At 37.2% G+C, this 24,537-nt stretch overlaps 1 protein-coding gene across 2 annotated transcripts in view; it reads left to right on the top strand.

The window, feature by feature from the left end:
• The window catches only part of RASGRP1 (RAS guanyl releasing protein 1), a 36,459-nt gene that overhangs the window by 451 nt on the left and 11,471 nt on the right, over positions 1 to 24,537 (top strand). Inside the window, exons 2-8 of one of the 2 annotated variants that reach the window (XM_038137673.1) lie at positions 2,031 to 2,200; positions 15,580 to 15,685; positions 17,755 to 17,817; positions 18,942 to 19,073; positions 20,150 to 20,303; positions 23,427 to 23,600; positions 24,348 to 24,464. In XM_038137673.1, the coding sequence (XP_037993601.1) occupies positions 2,031 to 2,200; positions 15,580 to 15,685; positions 17,755 to 17,817; positions 18,942 to 19,073; positions 20,150 to 20,303; positions 23,427 to 23,600; positions 24,348 to 24,464 (916 nt within the window). The remainder of the gene's footprint in view (positions 1 to 2,030; positions 2,201 to 15,579; positions 15,686 to 17,754; positions 17,818 to 18,941; positions 19,074 to 20,149; positions 20,304 to 23,426; positions 23,601 to 24,347; positions 24,465 to 24,537) is intronic. The other variant, XM_038137674.1, reaches the window with a different exon arrangement.

Below are 24,537 nucleotides of genomic sequence, written 5' to 3' on the forward strand. Positions count from 1 at the left end.
GGGGTGTGCGGGGGAGGATTTTGTTTCATCCTTTGGGATGCCAGTGTGGCCGAGCGGGCGGGTCAGCGCGGGGCGGAGGAGCCTCACGTTACCGTGTCGGCTGAGCGCTGCCCGGGCTCGCTTACCTGCGGCACGGCCGGGGGCCGGGAACGCGGCTGGCACCGCCCCGCCGGGGAATGGCACCTGCTCCGGGGTCAGTCAGCCAGAGCACGGTCACTTATTTGTGATGTCCTCCCCACCGCCGAGGGCGTACAGTGGAAATGCAGGGCGGGCGTCCCCCCACTGCACCTCAGTCCCCCTTTCCTCTGTTTGTCGTATTGGGTGACTGCTGCGAGAGGATCTGTTCTAAGCAATAACCAGAGGTGCCACCGGCAGAGCTTTGCCTGTCCAGCATGGCCAAGTCGGCCGCAGTATCTGTAAACTTTTTTCAGGCGTGGAAACTTCAGGTTTTCTCCTGGATGTTGCCAAAGCCTGAAATATTTTCTGCCTTAACTCTTACTTTGTTGCTACTTGCTGGGATCCTCTACCCTGTGTTGAAGAGGCACAAATAAAGCTAGGAATAAAGCTAGGAGAGGGGCTTGTAACGAGAAAACACTGAAACCTGATCAGGCCCTTGTTCTTTTTATATGAGAACAGGAAGTCAGATCACAAAGCTAAGAGGGAAATTGAGAAAAAGGGGGAAGGGTAGAGAATATTTGCATGTCCGCTACTGTCAGCCTAACTACGGAGGAGCTCAGTCGGTGATGAGTACTGCCTCTGAAGGGTCAGGTGTGTATTTTCCTGAATTTGAAACTGTGGAGGCCTGGGATCAGTGTTGCGTTGTAAATGACACCATGGTCAGTTTCGTGGCTTCCCCAGCATTCAAGTGAGACAGAAAGTTAAGGATGAGGCTGGACTCTGACAGGGATGAGGTAGGGTCCTGTCTGTCTTCATAAGGCATGCGTTTTTTGAACTTCATGCAGGAGTGCCTATTCGGGGATGTGTGTGAATTTACTTCTACTATCTGTATGTAAAACACACTCTGGAGAAATTTCTATGCCTTTTCTTCCTGGGACTGTAGAGTCTTGCATAGTGTTCTGAGGAAAGTTATGTGAAAGCTTAAGATAGCACCTTAAAGACACTAGAGTCACTTGTTTAGGAAGGCTGTGGAGTGTCTGAAATAAACCCAAAGGATCCCTGAAATTTCAGGGTTCCCTGAAATAAACCCAAGTTTCACTGAAATGGCAGTGCTTGTTGTTCTTTTGTGATCTGTATGGTTATACTCTCAAGTCAGATCTTGCAGTGGTTCCTGGTATTTGCAGGCAAATGTATTTCATCACTTTTCTTTAATACAATATTGTTCCAATTTACTATTTGATACAGAAATATGAACTTGTGTGCGAGCAATTAATAGCCTTTAATATTATCCATAAACATACATGTTCTTGCAGTAGAAGGTTTTATATGGGCAAAACACAAGACTAAAATTAGATATGTGCTTTATTTTGGTCTCATTTACCATTGTTATTAAATACATTTATTTGTTCACGTATACTGTTTCAAAGCAACCTAGGAAATAATAGTATTACATAGATGCAAATTAATATATTTGTTTTGATTGTGAAATACTCCACTGTTAGGTTGTGCTGATATTTTTTTTACTTAACAGTGACTTTTCAGATTAAATTAATAAAGCTAGTCAGGTGTTTTCCAAGGTGTGTAATATTTTTTTTGCTCTTTTACTTTCGGTGGACACACAAACATCTGGTAGTAGGTTATTGCATACTCTCCAACAAAGACACAAGACTTCTGATAATCCTGACAGTTCATTCAGAGAGCTCTGGAACCATGTGCTCTGCAACTGACATTTAGCAGAAAAAAGTCACTTACTGAAGCAGTCCCTTTGGTGTACATATCAAGTGGGAGGGTCATGTCTTTCAGCACCCTAACTAGAAGGAGTTAATTTTCCTTTAAATCTCTCCACCTTTCCCATGCTGTGTAAAATTTGCCACTCTGTCTTGTATTTACTTCACTATTGTGCTTTCTTCCAGGCAACCTGCCCAAGCATGCAGCACTGCCCCTGAATCCGCGCTGGAGCTGCAGCAGACCAGCCACTGTCCCAGCCTCTCAAATCATACTCAGGTCATGATGGTGCCGTTGGGGCACCTAGCCAAAGGAGCCACTTTGGAAGACCTTCTTGAAACCTGCATTCAGTCTTTTGGTGAGTGCCTGGAGGTTTTTGGAGTCATATTAATTTGTTTCTATGTCTATGATCATGTTTCTGTTGGCTATGTTTAAATCCCTTAGTAGAGAATTAAATTGATTTATTGGTGAAGTAGAATGGTGTTAACTGAGAATTGTCTGTGCTGCAGGTGATTGTGGATTTGGTTGATGAATGTGTTTATGCAGATGTGTGTAATATATGCTGAGAGATTAGAGTAACTACTGCTTTTTCTTGAGGGAACCGGACAAATTCCAATCACGATACTTCTAAGAGTAGTTTTGTTGTTCCTTCAAGTACCAATTTCATAAACTTCAGCAAGTAATCATTATATTTTTTGTATATTACAATAACATTCTCGTAATGCGTGTAAGCAACATGCTCATAATAAACATTTTTAAACAAGAAGGGCTATTTTTAAGCTAGGTGAGATAACACTGGATTGCTTTTAAAAGAGAAAGAATCCAAACAGAAATCACAACTCCATTTTTTAAACTTATCAATTATCTATTTGTCCTTTTACAATAAGAATTGAAATAGGGATAAGTGTAGCCATTGCCTGAGCCGTGTACCCCTAGTTTCCTTTTCCAACTTTCTCATTAGTAAATGTGTTTATATTCAATATTATTAAAATGTTATTACTGAAGACACCTAAAGTGCTTCTGAATAATTTGCTTATTAGTAGCACATCTGTTTGTTAATGCTGAGTCTTCTAGTGCTTTAAGCTACTTCCAAAGTATATGTGGGAATGTCTTAGTTTCAGAAGTAGTCCTTAGAAGATAAGTGTACTTGAACACCCACTCAGCTCTAAAATAATTATCTATATAGTTAAATAGTAACACATCGTGCTGATCTACTGGTACAGTGCATAAATACTGTGTAAACAATGACTAAGCTTTCACATTTGTTTAAAACAAGGGGTTGTTTAACTTAAAAGCCTTCTAATCAGCATGAGCTGAGAAAAGCTGGTGAAATGTGTAATTGTCAGTAAAGTCTTGTTTCTTTTTTGCTTCTTTTCTTCCCTAGTTCATTATTGTGAAGACACTGAACTTCTGTAAAGCCCTAATCCCTCAACAAATGTTGATTGATATTTTTATAAGTTTCAGTCCAATAGGAGGGAGATAAGATATCTAAAACATAGGACCTTCAGGTAGCTGTCATATTGTGACTGCTTGACCAATATTAACATCTCCACATTTTTATGAAAAAACAGTAATATAAATGTAACATTTTAAAATTATACTGTAGTTATTAAAGTGATTGATTTAAAGTAGTGCAGGTGAAACCCTGAGTAGGAGATTATTTTTGGCTAATACTTTGTATAGCAATATAGACATGCTTAGGTGTTCTCAGATTCCTGAGCATCAGTATAATGAAAGGACTAAGGTAACAAAGAAAAGCAGATGTACCTGTGCAGTTCAGATACACATGCATGTGAATCTTTCTTAAGGGTTTCACACTTCAGCTAGAAAATTTACTGTAATTCACTAGATGGGGTTTTCTTGACCCTTGACAAGCTGAGCATAAGTCGAGCAAGGTGAATTGTTGTGCATCTACAAATGTCATTATAACTCACTAAGGGCGGCTAAAATCATGTTGTGTGCTGCAGAGGTTTAGACCCTTGATTGGACAATTCATAGTAGTGTCTGTATTTATACATCTTCTATGAAATTATGCATGTTCTTATGCTATGTTGGCACTTCCCATTAAGGTATTTAAATAAAAATACAACTGCTACAACACTAGATAACCTGCATAATGAAGTTCATTAAAGAAGGCTCTTGTAGCTATCCCCAAAACTAGTGCAAAATTCATTCATATTATTGTGCCAATAAAGGAAGAGATAAAAAGTCTTTAATCAGAGATTTTGAAGAGGGTTGGGGGGAGGGAGCAAAATGGTGGGGGAAAAAGCATAGCTGCAGAATGATTACAAGGAATCTGAATGATTGAGCAAATTTCTTTCCATGCATAGTACTGAAATCTAACCTCTATGCTGATAGTTCTGTTTAGGCAGAGATTATATCTATAGTCTTGGATATGCTGACATATAATATTTTGTATATTATTCTATAAAGTCATTATTTTGATTTGAGCAAGTTTTATTTAAAGGTTTAAAGTACAGAAGCTCCCCCCAGACATTGTACATTTGAAGTTTACTTTCTGAAAAAAACCATTGGTTTATTTGCTGCCTAGTCTAAAGGAGAACAAGAGGCAGTAGATAGAGATGATGATGATGATGAGAGTTATGTTTCAGAATATGTACTGCATCTTGTTAGCATTGTGCTGCACTTGCTGATGTTATGTGTACAATTACAATTCCTCTGTAACGGATGCAGCTGAGTTTATATTCCTGGACTCAATTATACAAGTTTGGAGAAAGCAAACAGTGTGTAAGAGAGGCTGCTGTGCGCAATGGTGTGTAAGGAGAAGCTGGCAGCCTTTTGCTCTATATACAGAGAATATCACAAGAAAGTCTAACCAAGAAGGTATTAAGAATCAATATGCATAGCTGTGGAGAACTCAAGCTGTAAGTTTATATTGATTCTTGTTGTGTTGACTGTTGTAGTTTATCTTACAACATGGATTAGGAGAAGAAAGGAGGAAGGGAATATGCTAAATTGAAGTTAAAGTGAGATGACCAAACTTTGCTGCAGTATTGTAAATGGATTCCAAGATGAAAGACTGTCAGGAGGGTCAAGTTAATCCAAAAGCTTAGTCAGTGCAGCTAACTTAAATTCCTACTTTGGGATGATTAGTGTGTGTGCTCTTTCACCTCTCTCAAACTTGGTCTTCTTTGGCTTGGACTGATGAATGACAGGCGTGTGCCTTAGTGACAGAAACAGTGAGGGTCCTAAGCGGTAGTTTGAAGTCATGTAGGTGGTCACTACATCTGAAAGAGTAACATCATACCAGTGTTTATTCAACAGCATGATGAGGAGATGCTAAAAGTAGAGGTTTCTTCAAGTCCCATGGAAGTTCGAATCAGGGTGATGAAGATGAATTATCGTGCAAATGAGTTGCCAAAAGTAAAGGCAACAAAAAAGCAAGGATGTAAGTGAAGGCAAGAGTTTGGGGAAAAAAATAGCATGATGAGAGATTGAAGGTTGGAAGTGTCTTAGAAAGGAATATTGGTCCTTTCTTAGGAGAGGATCTGTAGAGACTTGAAACCACTCTCACTGGTTTTAAGTGATTTGGTTGTACAGGACAGTGATTCAAAGCATGTTCCAAAATGTGTCTTGGAAGACCTCCCAACATTATTAATAGCTACAGGATGGTGTTACTGCTATGATCTGGAATGACAAGAAGAATTGTAGAGCACAAATAAATGCATCATATGTGATTGCCTAGAAAAGAAGGGGAGGAAAAGAGAAAGAAAGAAGGGAAGAGAGTGCATAGAGAGGAAGAGCAGGAGGTAGGGTAAAAGGATTAAAAAAATAGAAAAGACAGTAGCTGCAGGAAGGTTCGATTCAGTGCAACCTCTGCATCACAGATATTAATCCTGAACAAAAAGCTCATAAAAAGATAATAAAAAGTAGATTTTTCCATTGGCAACAAAATGGCTGAAGTTGTATGTTCAGGGAAGCAAAGAAGAGTTAATAGATCTTGGCTCAGAATATGACAGCTTTAGGAGGGAGATTATTTATTCTGGAGGAAATCTTCATTAGTGACTGTGATTCTGGAGTGGAATTTTACATGGAACAGTGACTTTAACCCCCTGCATCCATTTTTTTTCCATTATGTAGCACATAAAATACCTCAGAAAATGTGCTTTTGATTGGCAGACAGTTCTCTGAAAGTCAATATGGCTTTATCTCCTATTTTGTTGCTTGTTGTAAAGGCACTTAGTCTGTCAGCTTTGTTGCTGAAACCAGCACAGTAGGGTCTAGTTTGCTGGCAGGTCAGTAGAACACAGGAAGCATTTGCTTAGTAGCACAGCCATACTTTTATGTCTAGTTCTTGTAGCAATCTTTGTGACACTACATAAATGAATAACATTTATTTAGTTCAGAAAGTGTTACAGATCAGAGAGGAAAACTGTATTAGCAGTGTTCCCTTCACTGGATACCTAATTTGTTAACTTTATATCTGCTAAATGTTCATGACATTTATCATCTAGGGTGTCTTCATGCTACTGTGAAGTTGAAGTTCTGAATATGTGTTGTGAAGTCGATTTCTAATCTAGAATTTTTTTTTTTTTGCAACTTCACAATATATTAGTGCATGGTAAGAGGTCCCTGTTTCTTTCCTTCAACTGTGTCTATTTTTATCTTATACATCTACTTTTTTAAATCTAGAGTAAAGTTTAAGGGTGCTTATTTTTTTAAACAAACGTAGCTTTCAAAGATTGAATGAGCTATTTTAACATGCATTCAAGCTTATAAACCATGTAGGGTCAGAGTGCATTTTCCTTGCCCACACAAAACATTTGTTTGAATTATTTTTACAAGTGTTTAAAGGCCCTATTGCAAACATGACAACGTGTGTCTTCAGCATATAGCCAATTTGATATCTCCTTGTTTTGTCTGTAGTAAAGTCCTGAAATGTTACCTGGAATTCCTAACAAACAATTCCAAGAGTGCTCTTGAAAGCCATCATTTCTTCAAACAAGTCTTGCTAAAAAAATCTGAGAATAATTTAAAAGCTGAGAATTCTGTAAGAGCTCAAGATGTTGTTGTTATAAAGGAGTTTTTGTCCTTAACCCCTGAGTACAAGATCTTACTCTTTGCCTCTTACATTTGAGTGCTGGAAGTATGTTTACTGTAGCATATGGATGACCTATGCTTACCCTACAATTCAGACACTTCAGTTAAAAAGAGATCAAGAAGTATCATCTTCAAATGCACGTCACAGTACAGTGTCCCTGTGTTTGGTTTCTTTACAGAGATGTAAGTAAAAGGCTTTAGGAAAGCAACAGAAATGTTTGAGACTATGTAGCATAATTCCATGTGAAATCTCATCCATGATAAACTGTTTGCAATGGAGCTACTTGTTTATACATATATGTCAGTTTTAACCCATGGAGGACTTAAAGGAAGTGGAAGATTACAACTTCAAAGATTAGCAATGTTCTTAATAGAATTTATGTGAACCTAAGCAATTTGCAACTTCTAATGGTCATAAAAGTCATAGACAGCTAGGTCTAGGAGTAGGTTGTGATGTTAAGTTGTTCTGCAGTGTTTGATCTTTGCTAAACTAGGTTGTTGCCTCAATGTGTGATGAAGTGACATGTTTGTAAACAAACCTTAGAAACACTGGAAACTACATTCAGACTAATGTGGATGAAAGATGCCATGGAGGTGTTTTGATAGAAAACAAAAATCTCACAAAGGTGCTGGAGCTGGTGGTCTCTTAGGTGTAAGCTACCTAAAAGATAATCATGGTTCACATTTTCTGGAATAAAAAATAACTACATTATTGAGTTGTGTAGTTATGTGAACTGATAATATTTTTATATTGCTCATATAAATATCAGTCAAAAAACATATTGAGACTTAGGAATTCTTTGAGAGTCATATACATATTGCATCCATCTTACAAACAACAAAGCAGGCAAGTTAGAGTTCCCTCTTTAGAGCTGTAGGCATTTTCTCCTCTAAAATACAGAGAAAATGAAAACTATCCCATTTTTCCCATATCAGTTATCTGGAAGAACTCACTTTACTTTGAACATAAATACGTTCTTCCAAACATACAATTAACTACTAAAACAATCACAGTTCAATTACTGTGTTTATCCTATTATCAAATTTACTATACAACAAATTCTTATATAGAATTCTGATTCAAAGGCAATAAATTATTTCAAGGCGTATGCACACCCACAGAATGCAACTATGCCCATTTCCTTTTTTCCTCTCAAGTTTGAACAATCATCTGTTTTTGTCTCATGCTGCACAGACTTGCAGGGTTCTATCCCTTGCTCTTGAAGCCTGAGCTGAATGTTGAGGTCTCCAATTCCCCCTGAAGTAGTTAAGTTTTATTCATGATGCTGTTCTGTGTGAAAATGCTGTTGATCATTGTGTGTTAGGTAATCTGAGTGCTATTTGGTCAAATACAGTGCAGAAACCTTACTATTGCTTGGCAACAGAAACTATGTTAATGATCAATTAATGACATTGTGGGAACAGAAGAGTCATTACTGCTCTGTAGAATGCACGACACTGTGGGAAGAGAAAAGTAGTTACTGCTCTGGAGAATTCTAAGTGATGTTTAGCTAACTATTAAAGTTAATTGCGGTTGTACCAAAATGAAAATGATTTCTTTTTTAACCTGATGTCTGTGAAAAAATTTTCCCAAAGAAAAGGAACTTTAGATATCTTTATATATTTATTGTATAGTTCTATTTAGCAAATTTGACTTCACTTTTTCAATATAATTTTCCAAAGCCAAGAAGTAAGTAATAAAACAAAATGAAGTAAACTTAGACTTTCTTCTTTATAATGCAGTCTCTTATTTACTTATATTTACTACTGGGATATGACTGCAAATTCTATCTTCATGCATCTAAATATAACTTAAGGAAAAATCAGTACAACTATGATTTAGCAATGCAAAATATTCTAATTGCCCATCACCAACCAGCTGATACCCAGACAGTTCCCAAGCAACAGCAGTCCTGACGAACTTGCAGCCTGTTTTTAAATGCTAAGGATTACATGATATGACACGAAATATCCATAGGTCAGCTGGGGTCAGCTGTTCTGGCTGTGTCCCTCCAGCCTCCTCACTGGTGGGACAGTGTGAGAAGGCATCCCCAGCTGCTGGGTTAGAGCTTGCTTTGCCACAGTTTGTAAACACCATAAACCAATTCCAGAAGTATACCTAGAAGTTAAAGCAAAGACTAGGAAGCTTAGGTATGTGAGTGAAATGGTCAGTGAGGAATATTAGAGCAGGATTAGAGCTGGAGCATGCAGCACTAATGAAAATTGAGGTCAGGAGGTGGTACCCAAGGGATCTGCAACTTCTTCAAGCCCTTGAGAGGCAAGCAGCTTGGTGTCTACTAGACTTTTGCAGTTTGACCCTTTGGGTGGGACAGGCTTCCTGCTTCCTTGGATGTGATGACTAACTGCCCCAGGATCAATCATGCCCTTAGAGGGAAGCTTGTTGTAAAACACTGCGGAATAAGGGTTAAGGACACATCTGGGCTCAATGTCAGACAGGGACACTAGCCTCAGAAGTTGCTGGTTCTGTTCTGGGAGTCTGTTTTTTTCCTATCCATCAGTGCCTATGCTAGCACAGCTGTGTTGCCAAGCATTACACTTGAATTATTCAGGAGTTGCCTGCAGCTCAAAAATTCACATGGCTCCAGCATCATGACTTAAAGCTTTGGAAGAAGTCTTGAGTACTCAAATTATGTTTTGTAGGTTTTGGAGAAAAAGACTATTAAAAAGACTATTCTATTAAAACGTTTGCATCTAAATTTGCTAAAATCAATATTTTAAATATACTATAGAAGGATGTGTCGTGTGCATCCGTGTGTGCAAACGTTTTGTCTTCTTCTGTGTACCTCATCTGAATTTCGAAGGCTAATGGAATGCTTTCCACCCACATTGCATCTGGTTTCTCTCAAAGTACATTTTAATTTCGGAAAATCATCCCATTTCCCTTTGACAAGAGCTTTTATCTCCTTGTTTCCATTTCAAAGAATTACCCACCTAGAGCTCTTTCTGCAAGATGTAGCTTTCCAAAAGTGGTTTCTGAGAGAGGGTAATGATTTTCCCTGGAGATTTCTCTCCCCTAACGTTCCCTACCCTCACACAAAACAGTCTTATTATTCTTTTTGGATGCATATCATCCCCACTTTTGTCTTAGATATATCTGTATTGTTTATGAGTATTTGGAGGAACAGGAGTGGGTTCCCCCCTCCTCTACTCTGTAGGGAATTTAAAGGGAATAGACTTGAAGAAACACCAACTTTGTGTGGTTTCTTCTAACATTTTTGTTAACTTGGCTTGTTTAGAGAGCTGTTAGTGCAGGATTGATCACAAAGTATTGCAGTTTTTCCTCTCAGGAAAATACTGATTTCTTCTAAATTTAGTTTTGGAGCATTTCTTCCTAAGATCAATTACTTGTGTAAATAAATTTATGTAAAACTCAATAGTTGCAGGCATGGATGGACAATAAGCCAATTTAAAAAGACACAAACGAATCCAAAACTTTGGTTCAATTCCCTGAGCTTTTTGACGCTGTCTGCTAAACATCATGTAACTCTTGTGGCATGAGGGGGAATACCATCATCTTGTACAGGATTAAATGTAAGCTGGAGAGCTCAATAGTCCACCAGGTTTCTGCTGCAGCTAAAACTAAAAAAAGCACTGTATTACCTAATTACTGTGTCATCTTTGCAAGGACATTCTTATTAAGTTATATTATTTCTGAAGCATATTAAGTAATTAAGATAATGATTTGAAATAAAGACAAGTTCACTAAGGATGAGTACAAAGTTCTACCTAGAGTAATTAGCTGTAAAAATGGTATGGTAAAGTCCTTCAAATACAGCATTTCTGCAGAAAAGGATCTCATTGTGAAGAGGGACTTTAAAACTGAAAATGGTATTAATTACAATAATGATATTGGGTCACTGCAGAAACTCTGTGTGCATGGAGGGATGTGTGTACTTTCATATTTTCTGTATATACATTATACTTTTACTTAAATTAAAATGTAGGTGTATATAAAGGTATTATGTAAAGGATATTAAGAATAATATTCTAACTCTGGTGCTAAGATCTCCTCTGTAGTACTATATTCAGGTTTTCTTCATAATGGTGTGAGCTACAAAGGGTTCAGATAACAACATCAAAGTTGACCAGAGAGCTAGAAGACCTTGCCTCTGAGGAGTAAAAAAGAGTCAAATTTGATGTGTCTTAGCTCAGAAAATAGATGAGGGACTCAACCCTTAAACAGAGAAAATATATTGGTAAGGAAAATAAATTTTTTTTCTGTTTGCTGGAGTCTGAGCTTAAGCAGCCCAAGTTGCCTGAAATATTTGATTAGACAGAAAGGAGAACTCTTAAATGATTGAGAAACTCAGGCATCAGAATAAGTCATCTACAAAAGCTGTGAAGTCCTCATCACTGTAGAATTTTAATAACAAATTAAACTGGTTCTGAACTGAGATTTTGAGAAAGCTGTTTCTGTATTGAAGCAACAGAATACAATACATTGTCTCTTAGCCCTGATATCTGCCATCAACTAAGCATTCAGCTGTCATTAAAAAATTAGTTTAAGTTAAATCTGCTTGCTGACCCTCAATAATGATATCATAACTGATATGGAGAATGGTTGCTTTTATGAATCTGATTCTGGCCAAATATATTCCATTTAATGAAGATAGTTAAATGACTAGCTCTGCTACAGGGTATCAAATTCCAACACAGAAGTAGTAAGCCTGGAGTAGAAAGGCTACTATGGGTTGCATAGGGTTTTAAGCTGAAGGGGAACAGACTATTTCCTGTTTGCAAAGGGAATTTCCAGGGAGTATCTGTAAAATACTCATGAAATATTTTATTAATTTTGGTTGCTTCTAGACATTTTAAATTTATCTTGCAGTGCTGCACCTTGCGTGTGGGGCGGATGCATTGACTTATGGCTTTTTCATTTCAGTCACTAAACCCTACCATGTATTCCCACATGTATCTGCATGTTTCTTACATATCTGTGTGTTTCATCAAGGTCTTTGAAACCTTGAGACCTTAAGAATATAAGTGCCCTCAGTTTTCAGATTACATGTTGATTTAATAATCTCGGCAGACATTTATAGCACCATCCTCACACCATGTTCTTGAAAACTACTAGAAAAAAAGTATAGAAGTCTTGAAGAATTCTATGTAGCACATCAGAATAGCAACCCACGACTTTCAGCTTTGCACTTAACTTCTGGCAATTGCTTGATACTTTCTTGCACTGTGTTGTTTTCTGCATTTTGATAACCGCTGAAAGACTTAAGGGAGTTTACAAGAAGTTATTCGTGTTCTTAGTAGCTTAGTCACTGATCATGTGATGTCAGTGCTCTGTGATTCACTTCTGATTCATTTCAAATTGTACTCTAGGTGATACAGTTGGAACCTGCTTATGAAATAAAGATGGTGCTGATGAAATAAGGGACTCAGACCTAGAAAAGCTAGCTTTTCTTTCCTGCAAAATTCAGTTCGGTCAAGACATCCTTGGCATTCTTACTAGTGCCTTATCATTGCATTCATGTATCAGCGGGAAGGTCTCAGTACAGCGATCTTCTCTACTGAACATTTTCCTTCTTTTAAGTGTATTTACCACAGGCTCATTGCCATCAGGACCTGGTGAAAAGCAGGTAGTTTGCTCTTAAAGCCTTACTTACTGACTTTTGAGCAATCTGTTTCTCTACAGCATTCAAGGACCTAGAGATACTAAGCTATTTCTAAATCACAGATTACGGATTATGAGGAGTCATTCATTGGACCATGCAATAGAGTGGCTGATGGGCCTAAATTAGAAGGTCCTTACCCTTCTGTGTTCTGAGTCTCACATAAGAAATGGAACTTTTGTAATTGTATTTTTTAGTGGCTTTCTGCTACTACATGGATCATAAAATACTTATCGTTAATTTTCATTGTGCTTTCACTCATAGTGTTAAATGCTGGAAAAGTATATTCAAATTCTGCTTTCTTTCTTTCTTGTTTCAGAGTATATTTATTAAAAATCTTAATACAATAAGGGAATTTACAGGAGAAAGACATGCAACAAATAACCAGTTGGTTATTTGTGTTTTGCTGCAGTGAGACAAAGATAAGGCTTTTGCAGTAATTTGCAGCTTTCTTTAATGTAAATTGACTAACTGAAACACACCCATCCCACTTTAGTTAGTCTTCACTCGGTGGTTTTGCTCAGTAGGCTGTGTGGTTAGAAGCAGGTATACAAACGGAAATGAAAAGGAGTTTTAAAACAAACTGCTATGGGTTCAGGAGAGTGCTGCAGAGGCACTCAAGAGGCACAACTGCGGCACAGTCAGGCCAGCCCTCTTACTGGCTCCACCATTTGTACAAGATGCTTTACCATTGTAGATTGTGTGCTGGTACAGTTCCATGCAGGCTTGCTGTTCCGTGCTCAACTGTACTGGGAACATTTCGATTTCTTTTTGCAGAGTGTTTATTTTGTTTTTTAAGCCACCACAAATACAATGGTTTGGTTTGTTTTTTTTTTTTTGTGAAGGCGAGCCTTTTAGTTGGATGAGAGGACAGATAGCCCCAAACCTAGTATTGCTTTAATGCGTGCAATATAATTGCATGCCATTGTAATGAAGTGTATCTCTGGTGCAAGATAATTAGGTCTGGATGTGCTGAAGCATAAGTACACTTTCATTATGCAGGAAAACACCATAAATGTGTTGACTTAAGTACTAATAGTAGGCAGAACATACTGTTTTTCTCTGTACCTTTGTGACATGAAAAAGCTAAATGGAAGAGAGACCTTCTAGAAAACAAAAATTCAAATGGGAACCTGTGGCCAGGTCATACCTGTGTTACGTCACAGCAAAGGATTTTGCACACAATAAAATGTACACAATGAAAATGCTAAGGGAGAGAGAGTGTTATTTTTTGGTTTTGTTTACTGGAAATGATCTATATTGAGCACTTGCAAGAAGCTGTATAGTCTTAAGAGCATGTGTGCACATATCCATTTGGCTTCCAAGTTAAGCATGTACTGAACTGCTTTCCTGATAAAATAGGAGCTAGTGGATGGAGCTTCTGGCAGAGCACCAAGTTTTGCCAAAGGAAGAAAACTGATACAGGCCTCTGTGTGCAAGGCCTGAAATAATTTTACTCTTCATGAAGACACTCAAAGGGTACAAAATGCCAAATGCTAGAGGCCTGATTAAGTATTTATTCGTGATGTTCTGGCCTTTGTCTGCAAATTTCCCACTTCTCTAGCTGAATAACTTGCTGGTTTGCCCCCAGTGCTCATGCTGTATCCTAGACAGTTACTATCTCAGAAGGATTCTTTCAGTAGGGAATGAAATTTTGTATGGACACAAACAAGGACCATGTAAACTTTCCCTCATGCTGTAAAGCAGAGCTCGTAGCATAAATGAAAAGGCAGATCAAGAACTTCCTCCTACTTGGGGTCTATGCTGCTCTCATTCACGGGGCTGTAGGACAGGCAGACTTTCCCCTTGCCCATACCATTGAAGGTGGATACATTTATTTAGTATCTTCCTGTAGAAGTGCATGGAAATTCTCACCCAGTAACTAATGTGGATTATCTTGTTTTGCAAAGGGGCTGTGTTTAAAGTTCCATTTTGGTGATGTGCAAGTTTAAGTGCCTTCTCCCTGCCTTCCCTAGCAGTAGATGTCATTTCATATGCTGGAAACTTGCTGTTTCATATCCCTCTTCCATTTTGCCGTATTGTGTTTTGCTTCTCTATCTTGTTCCTGCTACTGCTTTTTAAAGTGAGAACTACATTTATTCCCATAGAGGTTAATCTATTTAAAATTATTTGAGAAGATAAATTTTCTTTTATACTTGAAAGGGTGTCAAATTCCCATTCAAGCTACTTAAGTTCTCTTATGACTGGCTGTGGGAGAACATTGTCAGTTAATATTTACAAACACTTTCACTAGTTTGTTGCAGAAATGGAAACTTTTTAAAGTGTTCTGATACACTTCTTGTACTAGATCTTTTTGACATATGGAAAAAAAAACCATGATACCCAGAAGACAGATGTAGTCTAAAGCCCTTCTGCTGAAATCCCTGTAATGCATAGTTCAAGTTGATGTGCAGTACATTTAAGTCCAGCACAGGGGGTATACACAGGTTAACCTCTGGGTTTCTAGCACATGTTGTATCTCATTCCACGTGCATCTGTGCACATATGTGATCCTATGCAGTGGGTGCACTTTGGTGTAATGAGTGTTATCTGTACAAAAAGGCTCACAAACAATTGAGAATATTGCTGTTCTGTTTGATAAGTATAGTCATACCAATGACTGGCTGAGATGGATCAGTAACTGAACTATTTTGCTCTGCAGTTCAATGGTTTGTTTCCAAGTTTATATTTATATGCCTAAAGCTAAGCATTTAAGTGCATTGCTGGGCTTAGATCATAATGTATAATTATCTGAGTATTCTGATTACTTTTGAGACACATCTGCTTTTTTGTTTGCCCTTTTTTTTCCTTATTTTTAGGGTCTTCCAAACACGGTAGTGAAATACAGTAGTTGTTATATGCCTCTCACCCCAGAAAAAATATGCACCCCCTAAATTAGTAAGTTACTGTACTGCTATCTTTGAAATAGCATACATGAACAGATCTGATTAGAATTAGGATTCTGAAAAAGCCTGTTGCAAATTGTTTATGAAGCTATGGCAAGATTTCAATATGAATAATCCTTTTTGTTTTGTAGATTTAGAAGGAAATGCATGTCAAAACAACCAGCTGCTAAAAATCATTCTGGCCATGCATCAGTTTTTCATCTCCTCTGCAGACATGCTTCAGAAACTCGTTGATCTATATCCTTTGTAATCTTCACCTGCTTTTAAGGTAACTTGTTAGCCTGACAAGTTTGAGATGGGTCAGTAGAGGATATTTAATCTATGGATGTATTAGTTTTCCACTAATTTATCTGTATACTTGTTCTTTACAGTGTTTGGTTGTATGGTGTGCTTTTGTTTGGTTTAGGGTTTGCCTTTTTTGTTCGTCAGGTTTAGCTTGTTATACACAGAGGAAAAGAGGAAACTCCATGTCAGGTTTTAAGTAGGATAAATCACCCTCTGTTGGCTGTGGAGGGAATATCTTGCAGGTGTTAGATGAATGTAAGTACCTCAATTAAGTACTGTGAACCTGGGCCTAAGTTTCAGATCTGTTTCTCTCTCTGTCCACTGTCAAGTCAAAGAGCAAAGAACAAAACTGTATCATTGGGGTGTGAAAATTTTTAACGATAATTATTTCTCTCACACACACTCAAAATTGCCGAAATAAATCATAAACTTTTCCTTCTATTTGTTCCCATTTTGAGTTGACTGCCTGAACTCACATATGTGTGTTTCTGGCTCATTAGATTTTTCACAATGTAGCTACTAGATCATATTCACAATACTAGTTTTCAGAATTTTTAATTGTGGACTATGTTGCCTGTCTTCTTAGCTTTACAAAGTGTTTACTCCTAATTAGATGGATGGAGACCTGTCATGCTAAGGATCTCCATTCAATTTTGGTACAATTCAATTTAATAATCTTTTCTTTCCTCAAACTCTGTATCTTCCAGATATTTACAAGCAGCATCCTTGAGAACAGAGCTTTACTGGAGCATTGACTGTCAGTCTGTAGCAGGACTATCCTGCTGCTTCTCTAATGGCAGGTGTTGGATCAAGTGTGCTAAGCTACAGCTGTGGTGTAGTGTTGCATTTCACTTAGGCTCTTGGAAAATGAACAATGTCAGTGCTTGCATCTTCTTTCTGAGATGGAACGTTTTCTACAACCAGAAAAGCAATTCAAACTTTTATTAGACTTGCATATTTTGCAAGCTTGGCTTTTAACTCTGCGTGTAGCTCCCTGTAAACACATTGAAAGTTAAAGACAGTTTTGAATGGATCAGGTAGTCTGGGCTCTTGTATTTTGCAAAACCTTGCAAGTGTTCCAGTTGCACTGTTTCCCCTAAATTATGGGAGTGATTTCAGGTGGTTACAAGTTCTTTGTAGGGAATCTAATTCTAATCATTCAGAGAGGGGCCCTTAAAAATATTTGGGAACTTACTCAGACTTCACCAGTTCTATAGTCAGTGTAGTGTAAGCATGCTGAAAGGGCAGATGGCGTGTCCCCTCAGCTGTGGTAGATTTAGGCTGCAGTTAATTTCAATCAGATTGTGAGTGGATCCACAAGGTATTTTCATTAAGTTATGTTTTTCAGGCCTGAAAATATGTGTGTCTCCTCTATCAGAAGAATCAAGACGTGCATAATACATTTTTCAAAATGGATTTTCCATTACTTCAACAGGCATTGGCTACAATGTCAAAACATGTTTTAAAGAGCTAACAGACTAAAAATTTGGTTGTTTCTTTCAGCTGCCAGAGCAAATTAAATGAAAACTGTTGTGTGGCTAGAAAGGTGAGGTTACTATGGAGAGGCATGTTACAACTGGTTATGTTTGAAAGAAAAATGCCTTTTATTTTTTTTTTAAATCTCCAGTGAATTAGCTGAAAAGAATTGGTTCATGAATGCATTGATTGATAAATTTGGTATGAATATTTCAAATTGTAATGACATGTGTCATTGCACAAGTTTTATGAGAAACTTTGAGGCATGTTGCAAAGAAACTTGTAGAAAACAAGAATCCCTTCACTTGTTGACACTACTCAGTACTCTGGCAACAGCACCAGTGTTACTCATAGTAGTCATAGTTGCAATAAACTTTGGTAACAACCTTGGGATATACTCTGTATATACTTATGCAAAACCCTAATCTGATATAATATTTGCCATCAACAGGATGATTCTTATTGCTTACAGGTTGGGAAGTATCAAGCATGTTACATTTTACATCATATGTCAATGGATGTGGTTTTCCTTAACAGTTTTCTACCTATCTTAATGCTTTAGAAAATAACTCTTCCATGCTGTGTGTAAAGATCTGCTATTTTGTGAGGTAAGTATATTCGTGGTTGGTAGCCATTAGTTAGTTTGCAGTCATCCATGTGACAAATATAAATATGGTTTTGCATGTATGAAATTGATATTAAAAGGAGAAACAAGTATTCTGCTTCAGCTTTTCAAGGCTCACTTTAGCATCTCTACACAAAAAGGTCCAACTGGCTTTTAGCAGATCTGTTTAAATCAGTGCAAGAGTTGTCAGGTTACAGTTTTGAACTGAGTCTGTATGAATGTGTATCTTAAACATCTGTGAAAATTGACAGAGCTCAGGAAATTATAGAAGTGTGTCCAATATTATATAGGTCTATTAAAAATTAAATGGGATATTGCAGATATTGTTATACTAAGCAAAGCTCTATTGCATTTGATAGGTAATTCTCCTTAGTAATTCTACTTGCAATGGTCCTGGAATACTCTAATTTTTACCTATTAAGTATAATAAAGTTTGTTATCTCAAACAGAAGAAAGGGAGAGAAAACAGAAGAGAGGGAGAATATTCAGCTCTAACAGATTGAGGATATCTCTTTTTTACACAAAGGGGGAAATTATTAGTAACAGGGGAGTAGAATTTGTTTAAAATTGTGATGATTTTATTATCTCAGAGCAGATTATTATTGGTTATGTCAGCATGCTTTAGTACTGTGTGAGATCTGGTAACATTTTTGCTTCCAGGCAAATTCATCCATGCATGCATCCATAAGAATGTGCATTTCCATTTTTCCAGCAAGAACAGATTTTTACATGTATAGTGCTGGGTACTGTGTCTGTCTGGGATGGAGTTAACTTTCTTCATAGCAGCCTCTATAATGCTGTGTGTTGAATCTGTGAGTAAAACTCAGCATTATTTTACCTCTTGCTGAAGAGTGATTGCACAGCATCAATGCCTTCTCTTTCACATCTGCCCCTGCCAGAGTGTGGGCTGGGGATGAGCTTGAGGGTGGGACGGGACACAGCTGGAACAGCTGACCTGAACTGACCAAAGGAACATTTCAACCCATACAGGGTCATACTAAATTTCAGCCTAACTAGATCAAAACCGTTTTTGTTTGTTTGTTTGTTTTTGTTGTTGTTGTTTTGGTTTTTTTCCCGGTGTGTATATGTGTATTTTAATTTTAATAGGTATTGGATTACAGAATTCTGGATTATGTTCAAAATGGACTCTAAACTATCCGCAGCTATGGAGGAATTTCAAGAAGTGGTTCGAGCTAATGGTGAGGAGTTACATTGTCGTCTAATTGACACATCTCAAATGTGAGTGTCAAAGTCTCAATATACTCAGAAAATAAACTTCTGCTCTGAATTTCCTTTATTCGAAGATATTGTCTCTCATAAGTCATATATTAGCTGTCATTACAAGAATTTATACTTCATTACAGATGAAATATACATTATGTAGTGGAACAGAATGCCTTTCAGGAATGGCTTAGATTGAGTTTAGCTGCAGTGTAGGCTTTGGGCTGATTCTCTATGACAGCTAGGTTTTACCCTGTCCAGGGAACTTAGAGAATTTGTAGGTGCCTTATGGTTTTGCAAGATCACTTGAAATCACTGAAAAAGGATAATAAAATTTGATTGGGTAACAGATGAGGTAAAAAAAGTGTATTTATATTTTAACAACAAAGGTAAGTGAGGATATAGTTTATTACGTTGTTGGACTCTTGATATTGTTTAGATGATTTTGGTTATAAAATACTTGTTGTGACAAGAATAAATCCTAGAGCTGTACATCACATAGTTCTTTCTTGGGAAGACATGTTTCCCTGTTACATGAGAGTGAGATAGCTCTGTGGAACAGTACAGCTGACAAAACAAGTGTCAGTTTGTGCTTTGGAAATGCACAGCATTTAGCAGAGCAGAATTTAGCATACATTTTGGATCTGGTTATGAAAGAGGATATTTAGCATTTCAAATTGAAATAAATTTTATTATTCTGTGGGTCAATAGCAAAGGGGAACAGGTCATACTCAGAGGTTGCTCAAGGAAATCTAAGGATTGTTAAATGGAGGATCTCTGAATGTGTTCAGTGAAGACAGAAAGTTACAGATAGCTATTCTGAAAATGTAGAACTGATTGCAGAAATTGTATAGACTCTCATGCTGTTTAGTAAGACAGTTGTATTATACTTAAAGTGCTACATCAATACAATAAAGACTAACAATAATATTTTGTCATATAATCTTTAATGCATGAAAGGAGTTTGGTGTTTTGAAATTCAAATAATTCACTTTTTACTGCAGTAAGGCATGAAAACAATGTTACCTTTGACTTAGGGAAAGAGGAAAATTTTGCTCTTCAGTAAATAACTTGGAGTAATTGTGTTTTAAAAGAAATTCTAGGGATTGGTCTAGAAAGCTGACACAGCGTGTAAAGGCCAACACCAGTAAGAAACGGAAAGTCTCACTTCTTTTTGATCACCTTGAGCCAGAGGAGCTGTCAGACCACCTTACCTATCTTGAGTTTAAGTCTTTCAGAAGAATATCGGTAAGTTCTTTTTTATTTATTTATGTAATTATTTATTTATATTAAGCAAATAGGGGAAATACATAGGAAATATGGCAGAGAGGTAACAGTACAAGATTACCTCTGCTATACAAGATGTTGGACATGCTGAGTCTGTTTCCAGACTCTTCTACTTTACTAGTATTGAAGGTGGCCAGTGTAACTTAGATTCTGAGTAAACACCCTTCTGCTACAACCATATGAGAGTGAGAGAATGAACCCCAACTGTGGGAGAGCTGGGGCAAGATCAGTTGGAAGGAAGAGGAGAAAACCTTCCAAAGAGGTTTATTTTGTTAGAACAAGGGATGCCATTGGGCACAAGAAGCATCCTTTGACTCAAATCAGTAACCAGGCTGAAATGGGATGAGGGAAACTTGGAATATTCTCCTAGAATGCCAACCTTCTGTAGCTGTAGTGAACAGTGCAGCAATCCTGTGCAGTGATTAATTGACTGCACTGAAGATGACCACTGGACTCTGCTTGTCTTTTTTTGATTGTGCATAACAAAATAGAGACCAGAGATAAGAAAGCACTTTAGAAAATGCCATTTTTAATATAAGGGGGTTAAACATATTTTATTCTACAAGCTTTCATATACACAAACAGTTTTTAAGGGTTTATCTAAGATATTTTTTCTTTCATTTGATGTTATTTTCTCAGTAATGTTTGTAGCTGATAAGATGCAAACTTCCCTATGCACATTGGCTTCACTTGCATCATTGTATGCTACAACATTGCCTCTTTTCAAGCCTGATGCAGTTTACATATGGAAAAGTGAATGTTAGGGACCAAAATATAGGAGGGTTGCAAAGTCTGTGTGATAATAAAACTGAAAGCAAAGTGATTTTTTTTGATTTTATTTTTCTTTTTTTTTACTGTTGCTTGTTATTTAATTGGTTTTGGTGAGTTTTTTTGGTACCACTACAATATGAAGCTGAACCTATGCAAGAAAAGAGGCTCTCAATAGATGGTGGAAGATTTCACACTCGTGTTCATGTACTTTGTTTTGAGCTGACAGTACGTGACTCTGTGTTTTGTGTTAAACTCAAAAAGCTGTAGAACTGAAGTCATGCACAGATTACTGCCTGTAGGCAGTAATGATATGCAAAGCTTATATAACTTACCATTTTCAAAACCTCTGTGCAGATGTAACGTAATTAATGAGTATAACAAGTATGGTTTTAGTCAGTGTCAGATGTGTCATGAGTTCCAACAGTTACATGCAGGTATACATTTTATATGCAGGGTACCTGCATATGTTTTTGTATAAATTGAGCATACCAAGAGTTTGGGTCAGAAAATAATGCTAATTAATAATTAGCTATATTAATTATGTCTTTGCAGAATGTGTCATGATGTGCTAAGCCGCAGAATCCTTTTGTTGTTCTAATGTGGCATCATATACCAGGAGAAAGATGGAAAATGACCAGCTGTGTTATTAGTCCCTGGAATAACTATTTAGAGGCTTGGGCATTCAAAAGTCAGAAGAGAATATTTGATCACATACACAGCATATAGCAAAATCTTCCATGAGATACCATCCATCTTGCAGCAAATTAAAATGCAAGGAGTGGTACTCACAGAGCAAGGACTGAAGGCATGCTGGTGCTTGGAAAGTATTTTAATCTCTAGTCATAAAGTACAGGGAGGCCACAGTCTTTTGTAAGAATCAGGATTCTGGATTCCTGTTGAGGCTCTTAAGTTAGTCATCACAATATCAGACTCTTGCAGTATTCAAATACCTAAACTACTTTAGTGTATCTGCCACTACCAAGCTTGTTATAGTTGACCTCAATAAATTTGTGTACCATAATTAATTCAAACCTTTCAAGTAGTATTTTAGAGATTGATTTCTTCAGCATTTTAAAATAAAAACTTTTCTGAAGGAGGTGACTGCTGAGAAAAAAAAAAAACAACTGATGCACAGTTGTACTGAGACTGCTATGAAGTTCATAATTATGTAGTCAGATACTTAAAAATTATCCATCCGTATGAAGTAGTTGCTTAAATTTCCAAGATCCAGGCAAACCTGGCTGGGTTCAAAATTCAAAGAGTAATTGTAATGTAAGTACTATGTAATCTCAGAGACAGCTCCACTTATTACTAATATTTCTTCCATTTTTAATTTAATAAGGACACATCTAGAGGTATCTGCTGTCATCTGCTTTTAAAGTGCTAATAATTCTTATTAAACAGAAGGAAAAAATGTTGAAAGTTGCAAGAAGGTGAGAGAGGGAGAGTAAGAAACAAACAACAGCCTGACCTTTGCTTAAAGATCAGTGCTATTCCACATATTCCTGTGGAAAGGAATGTATGTCTCTTACAGCTATGAGTAGTTTTGGTAAGATTTTAGTAGTCATAGTAAAGAATGGATGTAAAAATCCCATGCCACGTTTTCTGATGATTCAAATTCTTGTGTATTTTTGTTAATGGATAAATCAACAGAATGGATGAAAATTCTGTTTAACAAAAGCAAATTATTTCTTCTCTTTAATGTTAATGTAAGAATGGCTTAAAAAAAGTGTGTTACAGATATCTACTGAACAATTTTAGAGTGCCTTGATTAAATAAGAGAATCTCACAAGCTGTATCAAAAGTATTAAGAAATCTGCAGCCCTCACTCTTAATGGTCTTATCTGAGTTCCGTATTGATCCCATTCAACTTGCTTTTTGTGTTAGTGTAGCTTAATTCAGAAGTGTTCCCCAGCTACAGAATACATAAACTGAACACTGAACTCCCTTAAACTGTTACTGAGTTATTAGATTACAATTTAAGTTCTGTTTAACCTTCCCAATAGAAGTCAATGAATCTGTGAATCCACTGAGGCTGGGAGGAAAGCCCCAGTACTGCTCATCCTGGGATTTATAAGAGCCAAGACTTCTGAGATATGGCAAAAAGAAGCTTTCAGTTAATTCAATTAGTGGAAGCCCCTGCTTTGAACTTAACAAAGCTTTTACAAAGGAAAGATTTCAGTTTTATGGATAGTTCAGTTATAAAAGATATGGTTTCTATTTCATTTGCAAAGCAGACCTCTGTCCACACACAGATCATGAGGCATATGAAACCACATGAATTTTCATTTACGCTTCTTTTGTTTGTTTAAGTTCTCAGATTACCAGAACTACATTGTGAATAGTTGTGTGAAAGAGAACCCAACAATGGAAAGATCAATTTCTCTTTGCAATGGTATCTCTCAGTGGGTGCAGCTAATGGTTCTCAGCAGACCAACACCACAGCTTCGGGCTGAAGTGTTCATCAAGTTTATCCATGTTGCACAGGTCAGTTAAAATCTAGCATGTTTGGTGTTTATTTTGTCTTTCTCTGATGCAGCTCTTTTTGTGCTCTTCCCATACTACTACTGTAGGGTGAGCTGGGAGCGTTGGCACTGCTCTGCTGGTTCGTACACACAACATGTGCATTTGTGTCAGTGTGGGCTGTCTTACCAAGTGTTCAGATAGTACTTCATGGCACCAGGACTTTCTCATGTTCATTCTGAATAAATTATTTTCACTGTAAAACTGGACTTGCTTTTGAATCAGCATGTGAGATTCCCAGCTGTGGCTGTGGAGCTTTCCAAAGCATGAGCGACTCTGATGGCTTTGGCTGTAATTAGAAGCATTCCACCTGAAACACCTTTCTGGATAAAAGGAGAGCTATGATCTTATTTGTATTCTTTGCATACTAATTCAACTGCAGTCATAACCAAGACAATAGGCAGTGTTTCTTGCTTGTGGTAGACTGTGGAAAAAGGGGGAAGTACTGAGGAGGTACTTTGAAGACTTACTGTATCTGAAAATTTAATATTTGATTTAATTACACTAGAGTAAGTTCATGTTACACCCGGTAAAATCACAGCTCATCACCAAAATACATGAAGTCAACTGACACAAACTTGTAAGACTTTGGAGGAAGACAACAGAGGAAATTTAAATTTGGGTGTGCACATTGAACCTTTAAATTATACTGTTATTAAACCTGAACCTTTAAATTATATCTTTTTGGTTTTGTTTTTAATGTGAACACAGAAGCTCCACCAGCTGCAGAATTTCAACACATTAATGGCAGTGATAGGAGGTCTCTGTCACAGTTCCATTTCCAGGCTCAAGGAAACAAGCTCATGTGTTCCTCATGATGTCATTAAGGTTAGTATTGCTTCTCTAAATTTTACAAATAGGAGAACCTTTAACTTTTTTGTCACTGCACACACTAAAAATA

Source organism: Motacilla alba, chromosome 5 (genome assembly GCF_015832195.1).
Source record: "Motacilla alba alba isolate MOTALB_02 chromosome 5, Motacilla_alba_V1.0_pri, whole genome shotgun sequence".
Lineage (NCBI taxonomy): Eukaryota > Metazoa > Chordata > Aves > Passeriformes > Motacillidae > Motacilla > Motacilla alba.